The sequence below is a fragment of the Echeneis naucrates genome, chromosome 21 (genome assembly GCF_900963305.1).
Source record: "Echeneis naucrates chromosome 21, fEcheNa1.1, whole genome shotgun sequence".
Lineage (NCBI taxonomy): Eukaryota > Metazoa > Chordata > Actinopteri > Carangiformes > Echeneidae > Echeneis > Echeneis naucrates.
In genome coordinates this window covers 10,210,256-10,233,846 of record NC_042531.1, presented here as the reverse complement: position 1 = coordinate 10,233,846, position 23,591 = coordinate 10,210,256, and the positions used below count along the sequence as shown (strand labels likewise).

The 23,591-nt window shown below is 37.6% G+C and overlaps 3 protein-coding genes and 1 long non-coding RNA gene across 10 annotated transcripts; 3 read left to right on the top strand and 1 right to left on the bottom strand.

The window, feature by feature from the left end:
• Positions 1-749: 749 nt before the first annotated feature.
• On the top strand, positions 750-5,255 carry LOC115062173 (uncharacterized). The gene is made up of 6 exons (XM_029530796.1): positions 750-782; positions 2,181-2,256; positions 2,346-2,687; positions 2,792-2,885; positions 4,512-4,584; positions 4,683-5,255. The coding sequence occupies exons 1-6, from the start codon at positions 750-752 to the stop codon at positions 4,782-4,784; spliced, it is 720 nt and encodes a 239-aa protein (XP_029386656.1). The 3' UTR covers positions 4,785-5,255.
• A 1,300-nt stretch (positions 5,256-6,555) lies between these two features.
• On the top strand, positions 6,556-8,631 carry LOC115061900 (uncharacterized). Its single transcript, XR_003842362.1, has 5 exons — positions 6,556-6,655; positions 6,745-7,086; positions 7,191-7,284; positions 7,640-7,721; positions 7,826-8,631. It is a non-coding gene; the product is annotated as an uncharacterized LOC115061900 (long non-coding RNA).
• An 821-nt stretch (positions 8,632-9,452) lies between these two features.
• LOC115061688 (nectin-3-like protein) lies at positions 9,453-17,695 on the top strand. 5 transcript variants are annotated; one of them, XR_003842350.1, is made up of 9 exons: positions 9,453-9,620; positions 10,167-10,508; positions 10,597-10,899; positions 12,975-13,065; positions 13,921-14,072; positions 14,328-14,461; positions 14,662-14,730; positions 16,856-16,958; positions 17,032-17,059. XR_003842350.1 is itself a non-coding variant. In XM_029530144.1 (7 exons), the coding sequence occupies exons 1-7, from the start codon at positions 9,500-9,502 to the stop codon at positions 17,132-17,134; spliced, it is 1,215 nt and encodes a 404-aa protein (XP_029386004.1). In that variant the 5' UTR covers positions 9,453-9,499; the 3' UTR covers positions 17,135-17,695. The 5 variants fall into 5 exon arrangements, 1 of the variants encoding a protein (XP_029386004.1); XR_003842349.1 differs by having other exon boundaries at positions 14,328-14,548; XR_003842347.1 differs by having other exon boundaries at positions 14,328-14,730.
• LOC115061689 (cell surface glycoprotein CD200 receptor 1-B-like) lies at positions 17,565-22,448 on the bottom strand. 3 transcript variants are annotated; one of them, XR_003842351.1, is made up of 6 exons: positions 22,254-22,448; positions 21,995-22,082; positions 21,305-21,604; positions 20,903-21,032; positions 20,456-20,486; positions 17,565-20,277 (listed from the first exon to the last, which is right to left on the bottom strand). XR_003842351.1 is itself a non-coding variant. In XM_029530145.1 (5 exons), exons 1-5 carry the CDS (start codon positions 22,074-22,076, stop codon positions 20,176-20,178), a joined length of 645 nt encoding a protein of 214 aa, XP_029386005.1. In that variant the 5' UTR covers positions 22,077-22,240; the 3' UTR covers positions 17,565-20,175. The 3 variants fall into 3 exon arrangements, 1 of the variants encoding a protein (XP_029386005.1); XR_003842352.1 differs by lacking the exon at positions 21,995-22,082; XM_029530145.1 differs by lacking the exon at positions 22,254-22,448 and having other exon boundaries at positions 21,995-22,240.
• Between the last annotated feature and the right edge of the window lie 1,143 nt (positions 22,449-23,591).

The window sequence follows — 23,591 nt, the reverse complement described above, 5'->3', positions numbered from 1 at the left end:
CCCTGCGATCCAGGAAACGGAAAAGCGGTAGAAGATGGATGGATAGATTATGAGTTATATGTTTTTTTGAGACCAAACCTTTTGCATATGTAATAATACGAGACTGAGCCACATGTTCCCCAAATGCAGTGACATGTGCAAATATTTTTTTAACACATTTGAACTGCAACTAACCACTTCCCCTTCTCTCCCCTCTCAAGCCCTCTCCATGTGTTACATCTGCGCCCATTCCTTCTGTTTCTTCCTGATGACCCAGTAACTGACTGACTAGAGACTGCTGTGTGAAGACCAGTCTGATTTGACCCTCATATACCCAAATATGCTCCGCTCTGCTGACCATTCCATGTCAGGCCCTCATAGTAACGTGCTCTCTGTAGCAGCTCAGCTTACCTGGGCCTCGCCTGCTGAGCGATCTCACAACCTCTAGTTTTGGCTTATTCCCATGTTTGGACTTTGCATCTGTTGATTGCAAAATCAAATTTTGACCAATTTCACATCTGAGAGACTGAAAATAGACCCTGGCTTTCCTTAAAATAGAAGAGGCCTGGCAACTGTTACGTGGAATTTAGCTGCGTCTGAAGAGAAATCTGAAGGTTAGCCAAAGAGCAATCATTCCAACACCAGCCTTAATGCATTTTAGAGTTGGAACTGCTACCAGAATTCACTCACATCTCAATGTTTGCAGAAACTGTGAATTCCTATGCTCAATATTTTAGGTACATATTCGCAATTGTGACTGGATTACGGCCATGTGGTGTCAGCTGAGCTGCGTGCATCTGGAGGTGAGGGACGGTTATTAGCTTTCAGATTTGTAAGGATGAACAAATGAATTTTCCTCTTGTCTTTTGATGTACGACAGTCGTCAGAACTGGAAGCGAGGATTCATGAAGGTTCTGAAGGTATTTCCAAAGTTGTTTTGAGATATTGGTTTTAATTTAGGCATTATCATAGAGTCTTATCACAACAGTGACCTATTTCTTCTAATGTCTTTAGACGGCTTAAGTTTAGCCTATTTAAATTTAGCTGAATATCAGCCAGTGCTGCTCGTCGTTATTTTATAAGATCATGCATCAAAAGAAAATTCAGGGTTAGGGTTAGGGGTTAGGGGTTAACACTTTTTCAGGGCAAGGGAAACCAGGAAACAGAACTTTCAACAAGAACTAATGTTGATTGTATTTTTGGTTTGGTGTTTGTGGCATGCTAGATTATACAACTGAAATAACCAGCAGCTGGTTATATGATGGATGCATACATACAGCGCAACTTTAGGCCAAGAAATGATTGAAAGAAATACACGTTTGTAAATTCAGTACCTTCCTTTTAGAAGTGTACGCATTGTGACTATTTTTATTTAACAAGCGAAATCGAATTGCTCAGTTGACCATGAAAATTACATCTAAATTAGATGCATTCTCTGCAACACTTAGAATGGCATCAGTGTCTTTATGCATCACTTGGTCTCTACAGAATGTGGCGGACCAGGACACCAAACAGGGGCCGAGTCCAGGACATGCTTCACGTTCACTCAGAGGAAGTTTTGGAGTTCTCAGCGCTCTGGGGTTCTGCAATGGATTCATCTGGTCTCTAACGTCAAAGTAGTTTGAAGCCAAATCGAGTTTCGGTTTCAATATTTACTGACAACAACATGTTCATTAGGTTAACAGGATGGAGACGAGGAGACGTGGTCAGGGACAGGCAGAGTCAATGCCAGGAGATCAGTCCGGACAGGAGTGCATGACACAGAGTTGACATGTCTTGTGATAAATAAACTGAACTATTCCAAAGTAGAAGCAGCTGACTTGCTGATAGAAAGTACATATGAAATCCACAAGTATTTTTTGAGAGCCCGTCATTTTTTTGTACTTTCGTCTGAATGTTTCCAAACCCCTCTGAAACCACAAGGGGTTGAAGTGTATAAGTATATAAAGTAAAGTATATAAGTGTATATAGTGTTGCAAATGTGGCCTTTCTGTAGCTGAGCATGAATTCTCAATATTATGTTCTACATTATGGTGATATAGTGATTATGTTTATGACTGTTTCATAATGTTTATTCCATGAAAGGTGCAAGACGTATCTTCATTTTTCACTTAGGTTAAGAGCAACTAACCACTTCCTTTTTCTCTGCGCCTCCCACACAAATACACATAAAGGCTGTGATCGTTCTATTTTTCTGTCAGATGGTCATGATGTTCAGCCGAGACCAAGCAGCTCTTCTCTCCGTTCAGCTGATGTTTATGTGTCGCGTCTTTGCAGGTATGTGGAGATTTTGTGTTTTGGTCTCGTGCTTCTGTGGATGTAACTGCAGCTTTCGGTTTAGAATAACTGATTGTTTTCTTTCCTAGAACCTCCAGCAGTTCAGCACAGGAATAAAGTGGTGTCCAGCGGAGACTCCATTAAGTTCACTTGCAACACAAATATAACAGAAATGGCAGAGAAAGATGTGACACATATCAAATGGACAAAAGACACATTTCTTTTTTCGCAGGATATTTTGAACAATCAGACTTTTTCAAATTTCACATATGACAAAGTGAAAATAGACACTCGCTTTCCTTTTAATCTGATTATTTTTAATGCTCAGTATTATCATGCTGGACTCTTTACATGTCGTCTAACTAGGACAAACGGCCCATCGACTGCTGTATGGAATTTAACTGTGTCTGAGAAATCTGAAAAGTCTGAAGGTAAGTAGAGAACATAAGAGTACTAATCATTTTGACACCAACCATAATGCATTTCAGAGCTCCAACTGCTACCTGAATTCATTCCCATCTGATATATTTTGCAGAAATAAACAGCAAAGTTTGGTATTTTGTGTACATACTCCCAGTTGTATCTGGATTACTCCTATGTGGTATCACCTCAGCTGTGTGCATCTCGAGGTGAGTAACACTTTGGGATTCATATAGTTCTTCTTTCTTTAAAAAAAAAATAATAAAACAGAGTGGGAACTAAATCTTTTTGACTATGAACTTCCAACCACATTTAATAGATCAGTTTGCTCAAAATGTTTTATCCCGACTGTCCAGAGAGGTACCCTGTTATCACCAAATGCCATCTTAGATTGGCTCTATTAGTAAAAAAGATACAGCTGATGGATGTCATGCAATGTAAGTTTTAATTAGAGTTGAAGACAATTAATTTACTTTGCAAACATCTAGAAAAAAGGACAACTCATATGTGTTGTAGCTGTGGACTGAACTAAAGTGTCCTGGAAAAGAAGACATACCCTTGATAAAATGTACAGCAGCAAGTATTGTCAGAAGTTACAATGATGAGACAATCCACTGTTAACACTGCTGAAAGTCAACAGCAAAGACTTTTCAGCAAAAAGGGTTTGATATTTTACTTTTTCCCTTTGTAAACTAATACTTTCTGCTTTAAATTAAACGCAATTATTTATCAACTAGCTCTGTGCATTGTGTGTATTTTTTTTTTTTTTTAAATAGTATCAAATCAAAATGTAATCACACTCCAGAAAACAATCAGGAAACCTGTACTCAAAGTCTTATAAGGCCTTTGATGTCAACTTTTGATACCAAGTAATTATAAATTAAATACTAATGCAACATAGAAAAGCTTTCATGCTGCAAACGCGTGTGAATTCTTTTTGGCTTTTTGACCACAGGGCCCTGTTGACCTAAATAACTATGGCCCCCAGGCATAATTTTGAAGAGCTAGTGCACCTACCAAGAACGTGGTTTCATACATGAGGTTGAGACTTCTGCACCCAGCGTTATGCACAAATGAATGGCTGCTAGGATGGAACTGCAAACGATTTACTTTGATGCTGGCAGTTGATCCTTAAGCCATTAAATTTAAGTTTTGCAGACAAATTCTTTTCTGTCATGAGTGAACTTAATCTAACAATGCAAAAGGTAACTCTTTCATGATAATCACCATATTTAAATAACTAGTCCTAACACTAACCTTCTTTAAAATGTTTACAAACTTCTGTAACATCATTACAGAATTAACACAATTCAAATTGAATCTTTTGTTACAAAATAATAATAATAATAATAATAATAATAATAATAATAATAATATATATATATATATATATATATATATATATATATATATATAATAAATCTTTCCAGAGTGTATTTCTAAAACTTAGGTATACATATACTATTAGATTGATTGATTAAAATTTTCCAGAAATGTATAGTTTTGATTTGTGTGTATGGGGTTTTGAATGGATCTCTTGTTATACTATGTTCACGTCTTTTTAATAAACATTGGAAAATATTACTCTCATCTCTAACTGGCCTTCTAATGACCGTTTAAGTTCATTCTTGTTCAGTGGGTCTGAGGAAAGCAGCAGATTATGATTTGAAAGGTTTGAACTACTGCACATTTGGTGTTTAAGATTTTAAAAAATTATCAAAATTATTGATAATTTATCAAAACAGTTGCAGAGGAATTCTGTCCCATATATAAAGTGTTATGAAATGACTCCTGAAATAGGTCGGATTTCTTCACATGTTTCTTTTTGATTTTAGAAGAAAACGTAAAAGCTCAGCCCTGAATCAGGACCCAGACCCAGACCAGATTCAAACCCAGTCTGGACTAGACGTAAGAGGAACCTTGTCACGCTCACACTGGCTATTTCTCATTTTCTTTTCTGTCTCTGAGAAATCACAGAGCTTTACTTTCCTTTCTTCTCTCTGTAGGTTGTTCAACATCAACTGCAGGCTGATGCAGAAAGCATGAGAAGTAACACGAGGAGGACTTGCTACGTGGAGAGGCTCAATTCAATTTATGGCCTCTCTTGAGCTGAGAAAACATTGAAATATAACTTAAAAATGACACAAATCCACAGATACCACAATCTTTCCAACACCTCCACGATAAGGACTATTGTTTATATCATATCTTTTATATCTCTAAACTGTATGTATTTTAACATGTTTTTGTATAGCAGTTTTAAAATAAGTATAGTTTATGAAATGTCATTAAAGTTAACTGAACTCATCAGGCATGAAGTGGAAGTTTGCTCCTCCTAGATGTCTGTGAATGAATTGTAATGAGTTTCTCATATCAAAACACAGTTATTGCAAACATGTTTTGAAACCGCTCTGAGCAGTGGACAAGTGCATCAAATTCTCTCAGCATCATTCGGATACAGCTTTGGATCATGTCTCTCGTGTTCATTTTCTTTTTTAATTGATCATATAGATGCTTATGACACTAGTTTATTATCAAGGTGGGCTGTGCTTGAACTTTTAAAATGTCACTTAAACCGATGCATTCATGCCTCTTACATAATGTTGTGCTCCATGAAAAGTGTGACCGTTTTGAGGCCTAACCAAAAAATAACACACCACTTCCTTTTGTCTGCATCTCCCCCACAAATACATATAAGTTTCATTCTGTGTGACAGTCACTTTGTTTTTTCTAAAACAAGCAGCTCTTTTCATTGCTCAGTTATCACGTGTCATTACTTTGCACATACAAAGGTGATTTGTATGTTTGATATATTTTTAATCCGGGCTGGTTATTAACACTTTTTAACATTTTTTGTTTTTTTTAAAGGTTTTGTGGAAAGCTTACATATGAATGTTTGCGTATGCCGTTTCAACAAACGCATTTTTAGCGTTCAAATGCAGAAGAGAATAATTGTCATCACCTCATGGTAGTTCACAAGTGCGATGAAAGGCAGTGAGAAAAGTTATAATGTTAGTCAACAGCAAGAAAGTGGGTTTCACACTGTGTGGGTAAAGTGTGATGAGCTTTATGCTCTTTTTTCCTGCATTTTAACATCACACATTTCACATGTGCATTTTATACAACAAAAGGACGTGATTGAATAACACAAACCTGATTTTTTTTCCCATCATATAAGCAAAGAGAAGTTCATATTATTTTCAACATACTTGTTGCATGTGTGATCCTCTGTGACTGACCTACATGCTCCCAAAATGAACTTGAATCAACCACTTCCTTTTCTCTAAAATACGCTTAGAAGCTTGTTGTTAAGTCCTCTCTATGTTCTTTATACCGCTGTTATTATTGTGTTACATCCAGGTTGGTTCAGTGGATATTAGCATATTTAGTGCCTTTTTTCTGCAGCTGCAATTTTCATTTTCATTTTATATTGACTGAGTGTCTCTTTCCATCCTTGACAATCTTCTGGCTGAGCACAGAGACATACTGCTGTCCAGGGGAGACGCTGTCATGTTCACCAACACACCCATGACAGATGTAACACAAGTAAACTGGATAAAAGAAAGATTTCTTTTGAACAATCATATATACAGCTGTGGTTAAAGTGTTAGGCAGAGGTGACCTTTCTGTAGCTGAGAATTTTAGATTTCAGTTTATTATATTACTTTTTCTTTGCTTTTTTTTTTAAATACTAACTAAGAGCAAATTATCAATATGAATTTAATTTAACAGTGGTCACATGTTTTACCCTTTCATGGTAAAACATTTCATTTGACTCTTTCATAGCATTGTTTTCCATGAAAGTCATCTTCATTTTTCACTTAGCAACTAACCACTTCCTTTTTCTCTGCGCCTCCCACACAAATACACATAAAGGCTGTGATCATTCTATTTTTCTGTCAGATGGTCATGATGTTCAGCCGAGACCAAGCAGCTCTTCTCTCCGTTCAGCTGATGTTTATGTGCCGCGTCTTTGCAGGTATGTGGAGATTTTGTGTTTTGGTCTCGTGCTTCTGTGGATGTAACTGCAGCTTTCGGTTTAGAATAACTGATTGTTTTCTTTCCTAGAACCTCCAGCAGTTCAGCACAGAAATAAAGTGGTGTCCAGCGGAGACTCCATTAAGTTCACTTGCAACACAAATATAACAGAAATGGCAGCGAAAGATGTAACACATATCAAATGGACAAAAGACACATTTCTTTTTTCGCAGGATATTGTGAACAATCAGACTTTTTCAAATTTCATATCTGACAAAGTGAAAATAGACACTCGCTTTCCTTTTAATCTGATTATTTTTAGTGCTCAGTATCATGATGCTGGACTCTTTACATGTCATCTAACTAGGAAAAACACACCATCGACTGTTGTATGGAATTTAACTGTGTCTGAGAAATCTGAAAAGTCTGAAGGTAAGTAGAGAACATAAGAGTACTAATCATTTTGACACCAACCATAATGCATTTCAGAGCTCCAACTGCTACCTGAATTCATTCCCATCTGATATCTTTTGCAGAAATAAACAGCAAAGTTTGGTATTTTGTGTACATACTCCCAGTTGTAACTGGATTACTCCTATGTGGTATCACCTCAGCTGTGTGCATCTCGAGGTGAGTAAAATCTTAATTTTTTAAGAAATTGTCTCCATTGCACAATAGTTACACACATCTGCTTTAGTTTTAAACAGTCCAAATCAAATCATGTCTTTTCTTTATTGATGCCTGTAATGACTTCCTTTATTCCGCTTGTGGCCAGGATGTGAGCTTGCAGCTGTGCAAGAAGCAAACAGTAATACATTTTCCAGCGTTAGTGAATGTAACTGTATGGTATATGAATAGCACTGACTGCTGTGCTTAACAACATCAATGCAGACATTTTTTTAGAGCCACTTCTGGGAAGCAGTATTATCGTAACCACTTGTTTGGCCGTGCGGTGTCATTATTTGTCTGGACTCTGTCACTGCAGTTGGGCTGATACCCCAGAAAAGGCACAATATGCCACCAGGACCATGTCGCATGCCCTTTATTGTGCTCAGTTGAGAGGAAAGGTCAGAACAACCTAATTCTTTAATTTATTAAAATCTGCTCCTATTTATAATAACTTGATTAAACTATATTTGAATTAAACTCAGTAAATATTTGCTCTCTTTAGGTATCTCAACCCCGACGATGGGCGGATTAGAGACCAATCATATCCGGATGTCAGCAACCAGAGGGCTGCTACTGAGCTGCTACTGAGGCATGACGCTCACACCTGTGCTAAATAGGAAACAAGATATTTTAAGTACAAGAGATGACATGTTTGAAAAACACGTGAATCAGGCCAGTACAATAGAAGAGATAATAGAATAGAATACAGCAAAATGTGACATTTAATCTTGCAAATCAATAATTCAAACAAGCTTTAACTTGGTTTCAGAAACTTCATACATGGTTGGGTATAGGAACCCAATGTGCCTGTTGTTTTGATGAGGTTTCTTTCATTCATTTGTTTGCTTTGTTTTGTTTTGAATGACTTTGTAGTATTTATACATGTATCCAATGAAAACATGTATACAGTGTGTATATAGTATCTGCAGATCATGATAAAGGCGGGATTTAGTTTGAAAACAAAGGCAGATTAATTCAGGTGAACTCATGGTCAGGTGGTGATGTTCAGTGTATATGATTTACATTTTAAAAAGCTGAAAGTGGGCTCAAATCAAAGTGAAGTTCTTTACTATTGTAAAATGCATTCACAAATACGATAACTGTAGTGTTCTCAGCAGCCAGCAGGTGGCAACATTTTACTACAAATGGTGATAAAAAAAACTGGTTTTACGTTTTATGTTACTCTGTTCGCTTCGATTTGAATATGCCTGAAAAATAAGAACATTTTGATGATGGTGATCTAACAGGTGTGAACCTGTTCTTCTATTCATATATAAATATCTGACTGCAATGGCTAAGTGTAAAGTTTTCATCCTTGTCCTGGATTTCATACAGCCTTTCATTAATCACTGTCAATGAGACAATGAGACAATGAGACAATGACACACTATTCCCATGGACAAGAAGCCAGCCACACTGTCTCGTTGTTTCAGCACCTTGCACATTCCTGTGTCCGAGGTCAGCAAGTACAATTACTGTCAGCTGCTTGTAGTTACTCTTATAACTTACAAGTTTGGGATGGTTAAACTTTAAAGTGGTAGATAGATAGGTAGATACTTTAATGATCACCAAGACAATTTAACATTAACAGCAGCTTGACAAGGGAAAAATAATAGTGTAATGAAGAGGTGCTAAACTGTAGAATAAAGTATATGTATAAAGTATGATGTAATTGGCCTGACTTATGTTAATTCAAATCAGCACATTAGTTAAAGTAACATCGAACATATTCCCACAAAATCCCCAAACTTCAAATTTTTTGAAGAGGAGAAAATATAACTATTATATAATAACTGAGGGGCTAATGTTAACACAGCCAGATCAAACCTTTCAGTATTATGGATAGCAAAAAGATGAAATTTTACTCTACCTCAGTCAATCGTCATCATTTATTCATCATTTAGTCTCGTGCCCACTAACCAAGTTATTCCGATCACTGTATATTATATGTATTTAAAGGAGACCCTGATAATGATATCACGATAAACTACACATTTAGACCCAAATGAATAAAAGATTGAAAATATCTATATTTTAATGAGGCTCGATTACACCAGAAGCACCGATCCGAAGCGTCTCGTCACGTGACAGGGCAGGGCTCCACTCACAGGAAGTGACTCATTGTTTATTTACGTTCCACTCTTAGCTGCTCGGTGGAAAGATATCGTAATATGAAATGATGGATGGATGGATGGAGATGTGTGATGGGCTCGTGAAATTTCCCCGCTGTCGGACTTTTTTCTCCCGTTTTGACGGACTGCTGTTGACGACAGCTGTTCTGCTCAGAGCGTCAGACGGTACGACCAATAACATCCCCTTTTTCTTTTATTAAAAACACTCGTTTTCAGCGGCTCATCTACAAGCGTTTTCTTTCTTTATTTATTTTCTACACCATTCTCCCACTAATCCAGATCATTTTGCTCATTTTAGAGCGAACAGTTTATTTTAAGAGGAATGCTTTTTGCTGTGACTTCGGCTTCACGTGGCGATTAACGAGCGAGGAAGAGGTGGTGACGACACAGCACCATATTCAGAGCCAACAAACCTCTCAGCATTTGTTTAACGTCTGCTCCTAGTTGTGATCAGCTGCTCTATGCTCGTAGCATAATAAGAGTAACGACATAGAAAGTTCTTCAAAATGTCCTATTCAAACAATGTGTGACAGATATACGTCCTTCTGCTTTTGTGCTGGGCTGTCTGAGCTGAAATAGTGGGTGTAAATGAGAAGCTGGTCACTGCCTGTCCTTGGATACTTTCAGATACTTTCTTTAGATCTGGTGTAAATTGTTCCATCTGTGTTTTTGCTGTCCAATTGTCTGATTTGGATTTTATGCATGCTATAGCTCTCCAGGTGATTGGAGGAAACAAGACAGTGCTGCATGGAGACAGTGTGATCTTGCCCTGCAAGCTTATTGACACTACTGAAACCCTCACTCAGATTTCATGGCAGAGGAAGACCCGGGGAAAACCTCAGCTAGACAGCTTCTTTACAGTCGTGCCCCCTGACAAGCAGAGATATTTGAATGGAAATGATAATCGATTTAGATTCGCTGGAAATGCGTCTGAGATGGATGGATCTCTGCAGTTATCTAATGTCACATTGTTGGATGAAGGCACCTACTCCTGCATCTTCACTTTGTTCCCTACTGGAGATTACAAGACAGATATACCTCTGACCGTAATTGGTATAGTGCAAGTTTTAATCTTAAAAGGTTCTACATTTAATTTGCATGCTTGGATGTCCATTTTCTTACATTATGGTGACTCTTCTAGTGCCTCCAGTCACACATGTGAAGGATAACCTTCCTTTTCTGGGTGAGAAAGAAGTTCCCATTGCTACCTGCACTGCAGCTGGTTCCAGGCCTCCTGCTGAGGTGAAATGGCTCATTGGTACTTTGGCAGAAAAATTGAGGCACACAACTAATTCAACCCAACATGCCAATGGTACAACAACTACAGCCAGCACGCTGTTTGGAGTCCCTACCAAAGGAATCAACCAAAAGCTGGTCCACTGTGTTATAACCAGTCAAGCCTTGTTGAAGGAGGTGACGGTGCCCTTTACCATACAGAGCTACTGTAAGTGTACAAAATATTTTCTACAACATTTACTGCTGTGACTGTTTCATCCTGAGGCAGCATAAGAGAACAACAAAAGCATGTGATGAAATTGAATTCAGACGTATTTTTTATGTTTTAAATTGTAAAATGGGAGGGAGTGTGGGAATTAAGAAATTCTGCTCCAATTCAAGTTAATGTTTGCTATCAACAAAATAGTTACTGAAGTGAAAATTCGGTACACACACTTTAGTTTGGAATATATAATTCATTGTTGCAAAAACTGAAGATATGCGCCGGCCTAGAGGAAACCATGGCAAACATTAAAGAGGAAAATACACTCAACTCACTCACCAAAAACAGGAGAAAAAGATAATCTACACAAATAGCTTACTCCCTTACAAACTCCTAATATAACATGTGCACCATATTTATTTATACATCCATATCCACAGCTATGTTTACATGTGCAACATTTCTTCAATCTGATTACAATTTGGATTACAGCTTTACTGTTTACATGTTTAAATTCATCTCAAGTTGTCACGGAATAACTGTTTTTGACATTTGCAGAATAGGTTGATATTTAGAAAGTAGTATTAGAAGAAGAAACTACTTCCAATGTAAACAAACACTTCGCTTCATGTCTGATTTCGAAATAGATTTTTTTTACGACGGTTTTGCACCTACTTTTGCTTTTGTTTCAACTATTTTAAGTTCTTTTTATATTTCCAGTAATATATTTGTGCTATACAGACAGCTCTGTTTGACTCCCGCCATGTCTTCTTCTAACCTTACTAAAGGTGGAAATATGCACGCTAATGGGATCAACAATTGGCATAATCCCGCCATCTCAATCGGAAGAAAATTTTGATCCTAACGGCTGTAATCGGGTCAGAATCTTAAAATAAAATAAAATAGTAGTAACACGTCCAGCCTGTTCGTTGTGCTGCAGGGTTTTAGTATTAAATATTCTGGCGCCGTGCCGGATCTCCAGCAGCTGCAGTTGGACTGCGACTAAAACAAAAGATAAAAAAAAAAAAACTGAATATTTATTCGAGCAGTCAAAGAGGTTCGCCTACCAATAGAATAAGAACAACGCAGCTTTCCCTCTCAACCGAACTAACATCAGTAGCCAAACAGAAGTAGGGAGGGGGCGGGCAGAGTTTGGTTGAGATCCAGCAGCTGGTGATGCTACGTTTTAAACTAAGTAGTTTTAAGTTTGAACTCGGAAATTACTACTTCCAAAATAAACACGAATGGCTACTGCACACATTTTTGCGTTCAGCAAAGGGTGAAAATATGCCAAACCTATTTTTTTCCCTCCTCCGAAGTTAACCTGTGGTGTGAACGGTATGATATTGGAATATTGTCGGAATATTTCCGATTTGGACTCAGGATTTATTGGACGCAGCATCCAGTCACTGTTTCAGATGATGGAGAGTTTATGAAGTCTGGTCCAAGAGCATAGATCTCAGACATTTCACGAGCATCATTTTTCTTATTTTCTCCCACCAATGCAGAACGACATAAGTGAAATATGTGAAGTAAAATAAAAATACAACAAAACAAAATTGAGAGGTTGCACACACAACATTAGATATACTGAAATTGTACATTAGAAAAAAGCTAAATAAATAAATGAATTTAAAAACATTTTAATGAAAGAAACGTGGATGTTCAAAAGTACACAGTTTAACTATTTAAACATTATCACATTGTGTCTATATATATATATACATATGTCTTTGTGAAGATATTGTTGATTTTGAGGAAAAAATTGCTTTAAAATTAAATTTTATGGGTTTGTTTGTCTGTTTTATTTTTTCAAATTAATGTTGTTTTTTTGTTTTTTTTGCATTAATTTCAGAAGACCAAAAGAAAAAGGTTTATCACGATTTCACAAGATAAAGAGTAACAACACAAAATATCGGTAATGTCCATTACTGAGATTTGTCAAGATGTGAAAAGAATACAAAAGTACCTTGAAACAAAAAGCTCATTGAAAAGCATAGTGGACCTAAATGTTGTGTTCATACTTTTATTTAGTACCATTACTGCAATAGCATACCTGATTCTCGCTATGTTTCTTACAGTTCCCCCGTCGCAGGTGATAATTACTGTGACTGGTGACAGATTTCAGTGTGAGACTGAAGCCAACCCACCTGCAGATTTTATCTGGAAAAGGTGCAGTTGTTACCTGGAAGCCATTTCAAAGGACATTTTCATGCAAATTTTCACCACGTAATCTGTAATGGATTTCAATGTTCTCCAATGTTGCTCTGAACAACTGAACTAGCAGTTTATCAAACTTATTATCTCAAGAAGAATTTAAAAATGTATATTTGGCTGTGGTCCAATCAGTGTTACATTTTCACAACTGATGAGACTTATTTAATGCCATTTTGGTAATTCAGTTATGATCGTTACTGGGTGCCTCAGGGGTAGAAAAAGTTTATTTAGTGATGGCTCTGTGAGATGAGCCATCCTGTTTAAGACAGGGTCCAACACAAAAACACATGATTAAACACAACAATTGCAATCATATACACAGACAAACAATGAAAGTGTTTCAATCATAAAGTCGTTAAAATCATTAACCGACCTACCCACACATCATTCCCAACGGCTCACCACATCCGCACAAAATGAAAATGTAGGGATATGAAAAGTAACCTTGCCAACAGCATACAAAGCCTTCTAGTGTGCTGTGAAGCAGCTGTGCTTTGTATTTGACTTCACAGCATAAACCAAACAAAGGCTGGGTAAAGTCCCCGAAGAACATGAAATTACCTAGATTACCAGTTTACCAGTTTACCAATCACCAGTCTAGATTCTGTTTACCTAAAGGAAATGGGCTTTCAGTTAGAAAACCCCACCAGAACAGCTCTGATGAAGCAGTCTGGTGTTTTAAAGATACACGTTTATCATAATTATGAACTAAAAAAAAAAAAAAAACCACACCATTTATCAAGAAATTTTAAGCTTAAGCTATTGATCTGATTAGCTGCATCATCGCTGTTCTGCCTTTGGCTGCTTCAGGTCTGACCAGGTGTTGCCTCAGCCTGCTGTAACAGAGGGTGCAGAGCTGCGATTCCCAAGACTGGGCTCTAATCTGAATGGCCTTTACGAGTGTGAAGCTTTCAATCAATTTGGAAAACACAGTGGTTACCTGAAATTGCGCTTACAAAAAGGTCAGTCTTTATCTGTGGGTTTTTGTCAAAATGTTATATTGATATTTTTGGATTTCTTGTTTTGTGTGAGTGTTTGTGTGTTAATTTTATTTATAACACTTTATATTTTACAAGAAAATCTCAAAGTGCTACAAAAGCTATAAAAGTGACTCAAAAACAATTAACAAAAATAAAACAGCAAAAGTCACACTGGAAACAAATTACAGATTAAAAGAATTTTTAAAAAGTTACGCTTTTAAACTCTTTTTAAAACAGTTTATCATCTGTGGAGCCCTCAGATGTTCTCGGGGGGAGCAGAGGAACAGAAAGCTCGGTCTCAGAGAGTGCGAGACTTGGTCCTTGGAGGAAGAAGTCTGTAGCTGTTAGTGCAGCGGAGTGAGCGTGCTGAGGTCTGTGGGGTCAGAAGTTCTTTAAGCACTGGGGAGCATTGCCATGGATGCACTGGAATGTGAGGAGGGAGATGGGAAGCCAGTGCAGTGAGTGAAGGATGGGTGTGATGTGTTCATATTTAAATACTCTCAGCAGGATCCTAGCAGCAGTTCTTTGAATGTGTTGTAATTTCTGGATGCTCTTGTTGGGGATCCCACAGAGAAGTGCGTTACAGTAATCAAGTCTGGAGGAGACAAAGGCGTGGACGAGCTTCTCAGCATCTCTTAGGGTGAGTGTGGGATGGGGTTTGGCTATGTTCCTGAGATGATGAAATGAGACTTTGACGAGGTGATTGATGTTGGCCTCAAAGGTTAGGTGTGGGTCAAGCCTGACGCTGAGGTTGGTGACTGTTGATGATAGTGTGATGTCCTTACCAGAAAAAGTAATGCAGGTTATAGTGGAGCTCCATATCTGATGAGGGGAACCAATGAGGATGGCTTCAGTTTTAGAAGTGTTTAGCTGGAGAAAGTTATGCTTCATCCACTCCTTTATCTGCTCCAGACATGCGATGAGAATGGAGTGAGGTGGTGCTGCTGATGGTGATTAGTTAGTGTCTGTCCACATGTATAGCTGCGTGTCATCCATGTGGCAGTGAAAAGCTATCCTGAAGGAGCTAATGACTTTGCCTAGGGGAAGCAAGTATAGCATAAAAAGGATGAGCCCAAACACTGACCCTTGAGGAACCCCGCAGGTGACAGCATATGAGTAAGGCCTTGACCCTCCCATGGCAACCATGTCAAAGGCTGCAGATAAGTCGAGGAGGATGAGAAAGGATGGTGAACCGGAGTCAGCTGTCATCAGCAGGTCGTTTGTAACTCTCACCAAGGCTGTTCCCGTGCTGTGGGCGTTGCTGAATGTATTTGCCCAGCACCCCTCCTAGACGTTCTCTTTAGAAGTATCCTAGTCCCGGCAAACTGAGAGGACGAGTGGGGGACTTGCTTCCAATGCCACACGGCACCCTCTGTATTACTGGAATTACAGGGGAAAAGTTGAGTCAGCTAATTGTATCAAATTAAATGTTGCATTTCCTGTCTCAGGAAATAGTCTGAAGTTCCTGTCATGGTCATTTTATGTTTTTTACCATAATTCAGGATGTTATGGAAGATTCTGGAGGATCTCCCACGGATGTAATATACATCGTCCTGGCGCCTATAATGGAATTTTTGGCAATTTGATCTGATTATGAGAACAGTTATATTTTGGAAATACTTCAAGAAGAAGTTCTTGGCCCCAGGTCAAATATTTACTGGGATCATTTGCTAAATCAGGACTCTGTCAGCCAAAAAAGGGAGCAGTCTACGATACATTAACCCTCTAAACTTTAGGGAAATAACATTAGTAATTTTCAACACCAGAAGTCCCTGAACTTCATAACTAGACTACTAGAACTGTTTACTTATTGATTTCAGGAATTTAAAAATGTTCTGAATACTTTGTTTTGACAAGAGTTTGACACAACTTAATCTAGCTACCGAAGGTATGCATCTATGACAAGATTACAATACCACCAAAGGAGAGGGTGGACAATGTCGGGGCGGGAACAAATGGTCTCAAAAATCTGCAACTAATGTCTTACAAATATTCAGGAGAAAAAGGTCTCAAAGTCTGATGTGGAGGAAGTTTATTCAAAATACAACAAGTATCTGAACAAACAGCTGAGTGGATCAGACCCCGGTGTCAGAATATGCACTGATCACACCAGCTAACATCTCTTAAAACATCTGCTGTTTTACATCCCAGAGACCCCTCCTGTTATTTTAAAATTCCAGTTAGAGCTGATTTGCCACCCAAATTTGTAACTCTCAATGACTGCTTCTGCACCTGTTTTTGTTTTCCTTGGCGCCTATGGGTCATTGGCATTCCCCTTAGTGTGTGTTTCCAGTGTGAAGATACAGTGTAGTACTTGTGCTTCAACATGCAATAAAATGTGCAGCGCGCCATCTGACTAAAAAATTCCCACAAAAACAATTTGGACAAAGTAACCTATAGCACCAAGCTATTTATGGAGCGCTGGCAGCAGAACAGAAGTGTCTCATCCTAATATATCAACATCCTCCTGTGAAAAGAAGTTTAAAAGTTTAATAAAGTTATCTTGATATAAATGTAATGTGAAAGTCTTGGATTTTAAAAGTAGTTTTTACATTTGAACATGTATTTAAAAACAAACAAACAGACATGAATTATCCTAATTGAACAATGAGAGGTAAAAGACACTGTTTTGCTAATATTGATAGAATTGTTATTAATAGTTAGTTTGTGTACACATTTAATGTGGAAAAGTCATATATTGTAACCTTAAGACAGATATTTCTGTCCAGTGTATAATGTTCTTCTTTCTTGTGCTATCTTTACAGATGGCAGTCCAACATGCTGGATCCTTCTCTCGCTACTGCTGCTTCTTTTGATTGGCATCATTGGTTTCATATTGTACCTGTATAAATCTGGGAAACTTCCATGGTACCAAGCACAGTAGTACAGCATATTATATGTCATACTTTTATGATATATTAATTGATGGTTCATCGTTTAGGATTGAAGAGAGAATGCACATGAAGAGGCAGAAGGTCCCAAGATCACCTAATGAAATGGAAGGAAGACAAGACGACATGGTGGAAGAAGAGAATGTTACATAGAAGCTGCACTTAAAATGGTGAAATCCATTTATACAAAATTGCTCAACGCTAAATATACCTTAAAATAATTTCATGCATAATTATTTATTTGGACACAAATCCCTGATAAACATTTGCAGAGATGCAGTAAAAGAGCTATGGAGCTTTTCATTTCAAGTATTGTCCCGTAAGTCACGTTTTGACCATTCGTTTGAAATAGCTTAGAATTAACATCTGTGGAAGCAAAAAGACCGTTGGCTCCACCACCAACATGTCATTCTGGCTTCTGCTGATTTGAGAGCAGTTACAAGGTGGTCTTTGTGCGTTGCAGTTAAAGTCTGTTAAACCGGATGCAACTGTGTACACTTGCCAGGTGTCGTTGCTCAAACAGTCTCACTACCCCACAAAGATTTTGGAAATGCGCCAAACAGAAGATATATGATGCTGCTACTTTTTTTTTTTTTTTTTTTTTTAAGTCCAAGAGAACTAAGAAACTGCGTAAATTAGGTACGGTATTATTTGTCAAAACTAAAGCTATTTATTGCCTTGAAGAATCTGTTACAGATTTTTTTCCTAAAATGGTAAAATAGATGAATAAAAAATGTTTGGGGTAATTTTAAAGTACTTCAAAAAACAACACCAAAGCCAATAGAAAACTTGAATTGAAAATAATAATAATGTATATTATGTGGTCTTACAGGTCAGCACAGGGGAATGGTGATCCTGGTGGATAAGGCTATTATATTGATAACATTTTATTTTCTCTTTGGTAGTATTAATGCCTAGCTTGATCTGACAGGAAAGACAACTGGGGGGCAAATATTTATTTTAGTCCTGGGAGTGCCTTTATGGTATTCATGTTTGCCATGTCAATATTACATCCAACCATCTGTACTTGTATTTGAGCTAAAGTCATAATTGTATTGCTTTAATAGCTTCACTGGGACATATTTTTTGTCCAGGTCCCCATCTCATATTATTTGTGATAACATTCAGTTTTGATGTCTTTATTTATTTAAACTTCTCCTTAAACTCGTTAAAGCAGATTTTTTTTTTCTTTTTTTCCAAAGGCAGCTGCATACAGGGTGTGTTTGATCCCTGCTTATAATTCAATTTCACTTGGCTTTGACTTTATATATATATGAACAGTGTCAGTTAAAATTCTTGTGGGACCAAGTTAAATCTTTGCGATTAGTAAATCACCTGCCCAGCTTCTTTGCTGTTGTTTACAAACTGAAGTGACTGAAATCAGCAAGTTTGTCGATAAAGTTCAATGTTACTGTTGCCATGTTCCTCTTGTTCCTGCTAATCAGCTTGCTCATAATCTCCTAGTAACAAGCCAGTGTTAGCATTAGCAGAGGTTTGTCTGCGTTAAATCTGCTGAAGTAAAAACGCATACTGGCTAACTACTGCTCGGAAACGCACCAAAACCTGGAACTGAAGCGATCTGTTGAATTGCGTTACGCAGTTCTTAAGTACTCATTGAAAGCTGTTTGTTTTTGCTTGTTCTCTATGTAGTATTTCTGTATTTCTGTTTGCAGTGTACCCCCCATTATCGCACACAGTATCTCAGCAGTTTACAACTGCAAAAAATAGTCAAACCTACTTTTTGTGTGGTCAAAAATAAAAGACAAACGTGGACGAGAATTACTGGTGTGGGTAAAGTTTGAGGTCTGCGTCATGAGGAAGAACTTTGTGTTAGGCCACTAACTGAGCTGTGGAGGATGTCTTGGTCCGCTGTGCTACAAGTGGCCAAAAACGGCAAAAACGACCTTGCTTTCGGGGAAGTTCAACTTAAGCATTAATTAGCTGCATCATTCATGAAGACTTTTATCTCCCTTTAGTTAATGCAGCCAATGAGGTGTGTACATTTAGTTCTCTGTGTAATATTAAGATAGTTCCATGTTTCATGTATTTAATTTTATTCTGTTCTCACGACATTTGACAGGTGGACAATAAATGCCTGTAACGAGAAGAACGCCTTGTGTCCATCATTTAGCTGAAAGGGAGCTACAGTAAAAATGTCCTACATGCCAATATTCAAGGCCAATTTATTGAAAGGGAAGGCTGCTACAATCTGAGGGGAAGAGGTAAACTTATACCACAGGCTGTGAGAACTATGAGGAGTACGTATCTGTCAGTTTGTGGAGTTCGTTTGTGGAAGAGTTTAGGATGGAACGTAAAACAAAGTCCAAACATTCATCAATTCAAAGCTAAATATAAAGAAATAATTTTTAGTACGGTATAGTACAGGTTGAAAAGTCTTACTATTGTTATCCATAGAATTATGACACATAGATGAAAACACGTTATTAGCAACCACTGAACATACGTGCACTGGGGGATTTAAAAAGTATTTACTTCTTCCCACTCACTTTTTTTGTTGTCATTATTGTGTACTGATGTACACGAGTCCATACAAGTTTTGTTTATTTTTTAAATTTTGAATTATTTTTTGAACTGCCATGATTCCTGTGGAAATGGAATTGACAACCGAGTTCAGAAAAAAAAAAAAAAAGATTGAAGAAGATTTGTATTCTTGTTTTTATCCGTGAAGTTCAAGGAGAATTTTGGCTTCACTTTTGTCTTCACTTCCCTGGTTCATGAACTAAAGGATCTACTTGCAACAGCTGTCTATCCTGCTCTATGTAACAAATGCTGGTTTTTCTGAGTGCTTCATAATTATTTCTTGTTTGCAATAATTGCATCTTAAAATAACAAGCACATGCTGCTGCATGTTTCATGTGTAAATCCAGAATAGCTTCAAAGACTGAGATCTAAAAAAAACCAACAAACCCACAGGGAGTGGTGTCACTATCTGGCTCCCCTCACTTCAAGGAATCCCAAGTTCACCAGAAAATCTTTTTAAGGTGGTATGAGACGAGAAATACTTGAGCTATAATTAAGCAATTATTATACCTTTAATTACATATAGAATCTTTTGAAAGCAGTTTGGATTTGTACATAAAAGGAGATTTCATTGGTTGCGTGTTTGTTGGGGTTTGGCTGCGTATTCCTTCCACATCCGCCAATTTCAACATTCTCTCCTTTTATGCTTGGTATCAATGAGCTCTTTGTTTGGGATTGTGATGTGGATGAAGTTTCACTTCTTGAACATGAACATTCATTTCCAGGCAGTTCTCATAAATGTCCTCTGACTGCATCTGTTATTTAACAAAACGAGAGGAAAGAATTTAACATCACCGCTTAAAGTTAGTGAAAAGGTTATTCAGAACAGATCCCAAAAGAAACTATGACTGCAGTTTGTTGGTGATTGTGCATTATGCAGCTAAAGAAACTTCTCCTTTCAGTCAAAATGATAAGATCATTTTTTGTATTTACCACTCCTGTAGTCGCATGCTGATTTCGATCCCTGCAAACAGAATGACATGCTGTTTTTATTCTTGCAGTATAATGGCAGTATAATGGCATGAACCATACATACTATGTACAGTCAGTATTTCCACTGCGTCATTTGCAATGTTAGGCACATGGCTTTAAAAAAGTAATTTATGAGTTATTTCTCTCAAAAAGTAACCGAGTTATTGATTGAGTTGCGTAGTTACTTTTTTTTCATTTAATGGAACTTTAAATTTAGCGGTTAGTTCAATAAAGTAATTAGTTAGATTACTTGTTACTGAAAAAGAAAGCACCGTTTATTTTAAAGCCAGTATTCATATCATATCATTTCACTCAAGTGACTCAAGTGTCTTCTCTGAATTTGCTTTTGTTTTGTCTCTGCATGTGTTCTCAATAAGCTGTAGTGAGGTCTCACTGCCAGCATCTTACTCTCTGTGGCGACTGCATCCTCTCAGAATGGCCCAGCTAATTATTGACACCAGGAAACACACACAAGGGACAAACACTGCCACGAGAATCATCATCCTCCATTTTTCAGCCTCATCATGAACCTCGTGCTCTGGAAGGTAAAAACGTAATAATGAATTTTTTTATGGAGCTGAGATGAGCAGTTGAATTAAGATGACTTTCTGATGGTGTTATAATACCAGAGTCTGGAGGATTACCGAGGCGGTTTTCACTGGATTATTTAGGCGTGTGCATTATTTGTACATGAATAGAGTAACATTCCATTCTTCAACAATAGTCTCTTTTATTTTCTACATCCGGCTCTTTCGTGTTTCCTTTGCTGTTGTCTAAGCTAAACCTTTCATTTAAGACGGATGTTCACACCTGTTATTAGCAGCTCCCAGTTCCAGTGCAGCGTTCCATCAGACGAGGCGACCTCACAGGTGTAGTTTCCTGAATGATACTTCTGAACTCGTTCTATGATCAGGCTGAGTTGTTCATCTTCCGACACAGATATATTTATCTTCAGTCTTTCAGCTTCTTTATTAATGTATGGGTCTTTTTGGGGCTTGTAGCTGAATAGAACGGATCCATTAATTTTCCACGTAAGCTGGTTGAGTGTACCGTTCAACTTGTTGCAATGCAGAATCCCTTTGCTGCCAACTGTCTTTGAGATGGTGCCCCCTTCAAAGTGACAAACAGAAAGCTGTTTGGTGTCACAATACAGATAAAAAAAGTAGCATGAACATTCTGGGAAGTATATCTATTGACTGTCTTTCTTAGAAGAGAAGATTGAATCTGGTGGCTTCCTCAGTAAATGCAAAGCCGCTGTTAGCAGTCAGTTAGCTTAGCTCATTAATTCTACTGCAGGGAGAAACTCTCACTGACTCTTCAAATGTTATACAGTTATAAGGAGTTCTGAAGTTCACCATTGAGCATCTGATAGCTTCTTTCCTTATTACGAAGAAAAGAACAGGGTTTAAAAACAACAACTTCAGAGTCAGAGTAAACTGAGTTTCCAAAAGTACCATCGCTCACTCTCATTGTCAGTTTAAATGTGTAATTTGGTTTTACCGTCAGACGATACAATCCAGACATAGCAAAATATCTGCAACAATATCCATCTGATGGCCAGATACCCAGAAACATCTGCCATTTGCACCTTAAAAAGATAAATTTACTGCAAACATTGACATGTGATGAACAAACAACATAAATAATGTATACATAAAGTATAAAGGGCATAACACAGAAAGCACTTGCAAGAATGTCAATAAAAATAACTTCCTCTCCTAACTCAGACACTCTATGAATTATGGCAGCCATGACTTACCAGTAGTGAGTGTCTGTGGTGCTTGAGCTTCTTGTTCTCAGCTCATCAAGGCCAAGGTGAGGCTTTTATATAATGTTATTTGGACAATATGAAGTTAACAATGATATATATATCCAACAACACTATCTGACATCTCTGTGTATGGCAGTACTCTGTCGTGTGTTAAGATCAAATATGGCTAGACCCCCGCACATTCGCGTAGCAGGGACTTCACACAGGAAGTGATAGCTTTGGTTTCATGATGACCATATAATGAATGTTTTGCTTTTTTTCTTTTACATCCTATTTAAAAAAAAAAAAAAAAAAGTAGTAGTAGTACAGTACCTACTGTTAGTAGGTTTGTTGCAGACATTTAGCTGGTTGTGTGTGTGTGAAAGGTCAATAAAGGTTTTCATCTTCTTTTTCATGGTGGAAAAAGTACACAAAATAAAAAATTCAGACGGGATCCAGGAAAATTTACGATTCACTGCAGTGACACTGTGCCAGTCATTTGCAAGTGATACTGATACCAGCTCATATCCCATAACCATGACAAAGATGCCTTTGTCTTCAAACCACAGTAACTGTCATGGGTGTTTTGCTTTTTTGAAGTCAATCTTCCACATATTGAATTTGCCTATAACCGTTGTTCCATTGTCTGCACAAGTTAACCTGTTTGTTTAGTCTTAAGGGTGCACCACGTTTCAGTTGGCTAGAGGGCGTGTTTTTCTCTTTTTATGTTTTGTTAGTCATCCTTATTTAATTCCCCATTTGGTTTCTCTTGAATTCTTGACTTGGAAAGAGTAGTGGGCACTTGATGCAACTCTTTTAATATTAAAAAGTAACTGCTTTCACACACTGACTGTACAATGATGAGGTCTCTTCCTTACTTACAGGAATATTAAAAGTATTTCAGACTCCAACAGCAGCTACAAGAATGGTATTCAAAGCACCAAAGTATTAATATCTAATGATTCTACTTATAATAATACATCAATCAAACAGAGCAAGATGATACTTTTACTTTCATAGCCTACTTTAACGACAGGCTTATCACTTTCTCTTCAGTAAAAGGGCTCTGGGTTCTTTACTGCCACCTCTTGTCTTGATGCAATCATGCCAGTCACACATCCGCATTATGTTATCAGATATGTTTTAGAGAGTGAGATATTTTTGATGAGAATTGGCTGTAATGTCTGATACTGAAGTGCTAGTATGAACAAAGAAAGTGTGGCTAGAACCAGGCTCGAACCAGGAATAAATAACGAATAATACCGAAAAATAACTTTTACTATACTTCCCCCTAGTGGTAATTAATCATAATTCTACAGGACTCCGTGAACAAATCCAGCCTTCACC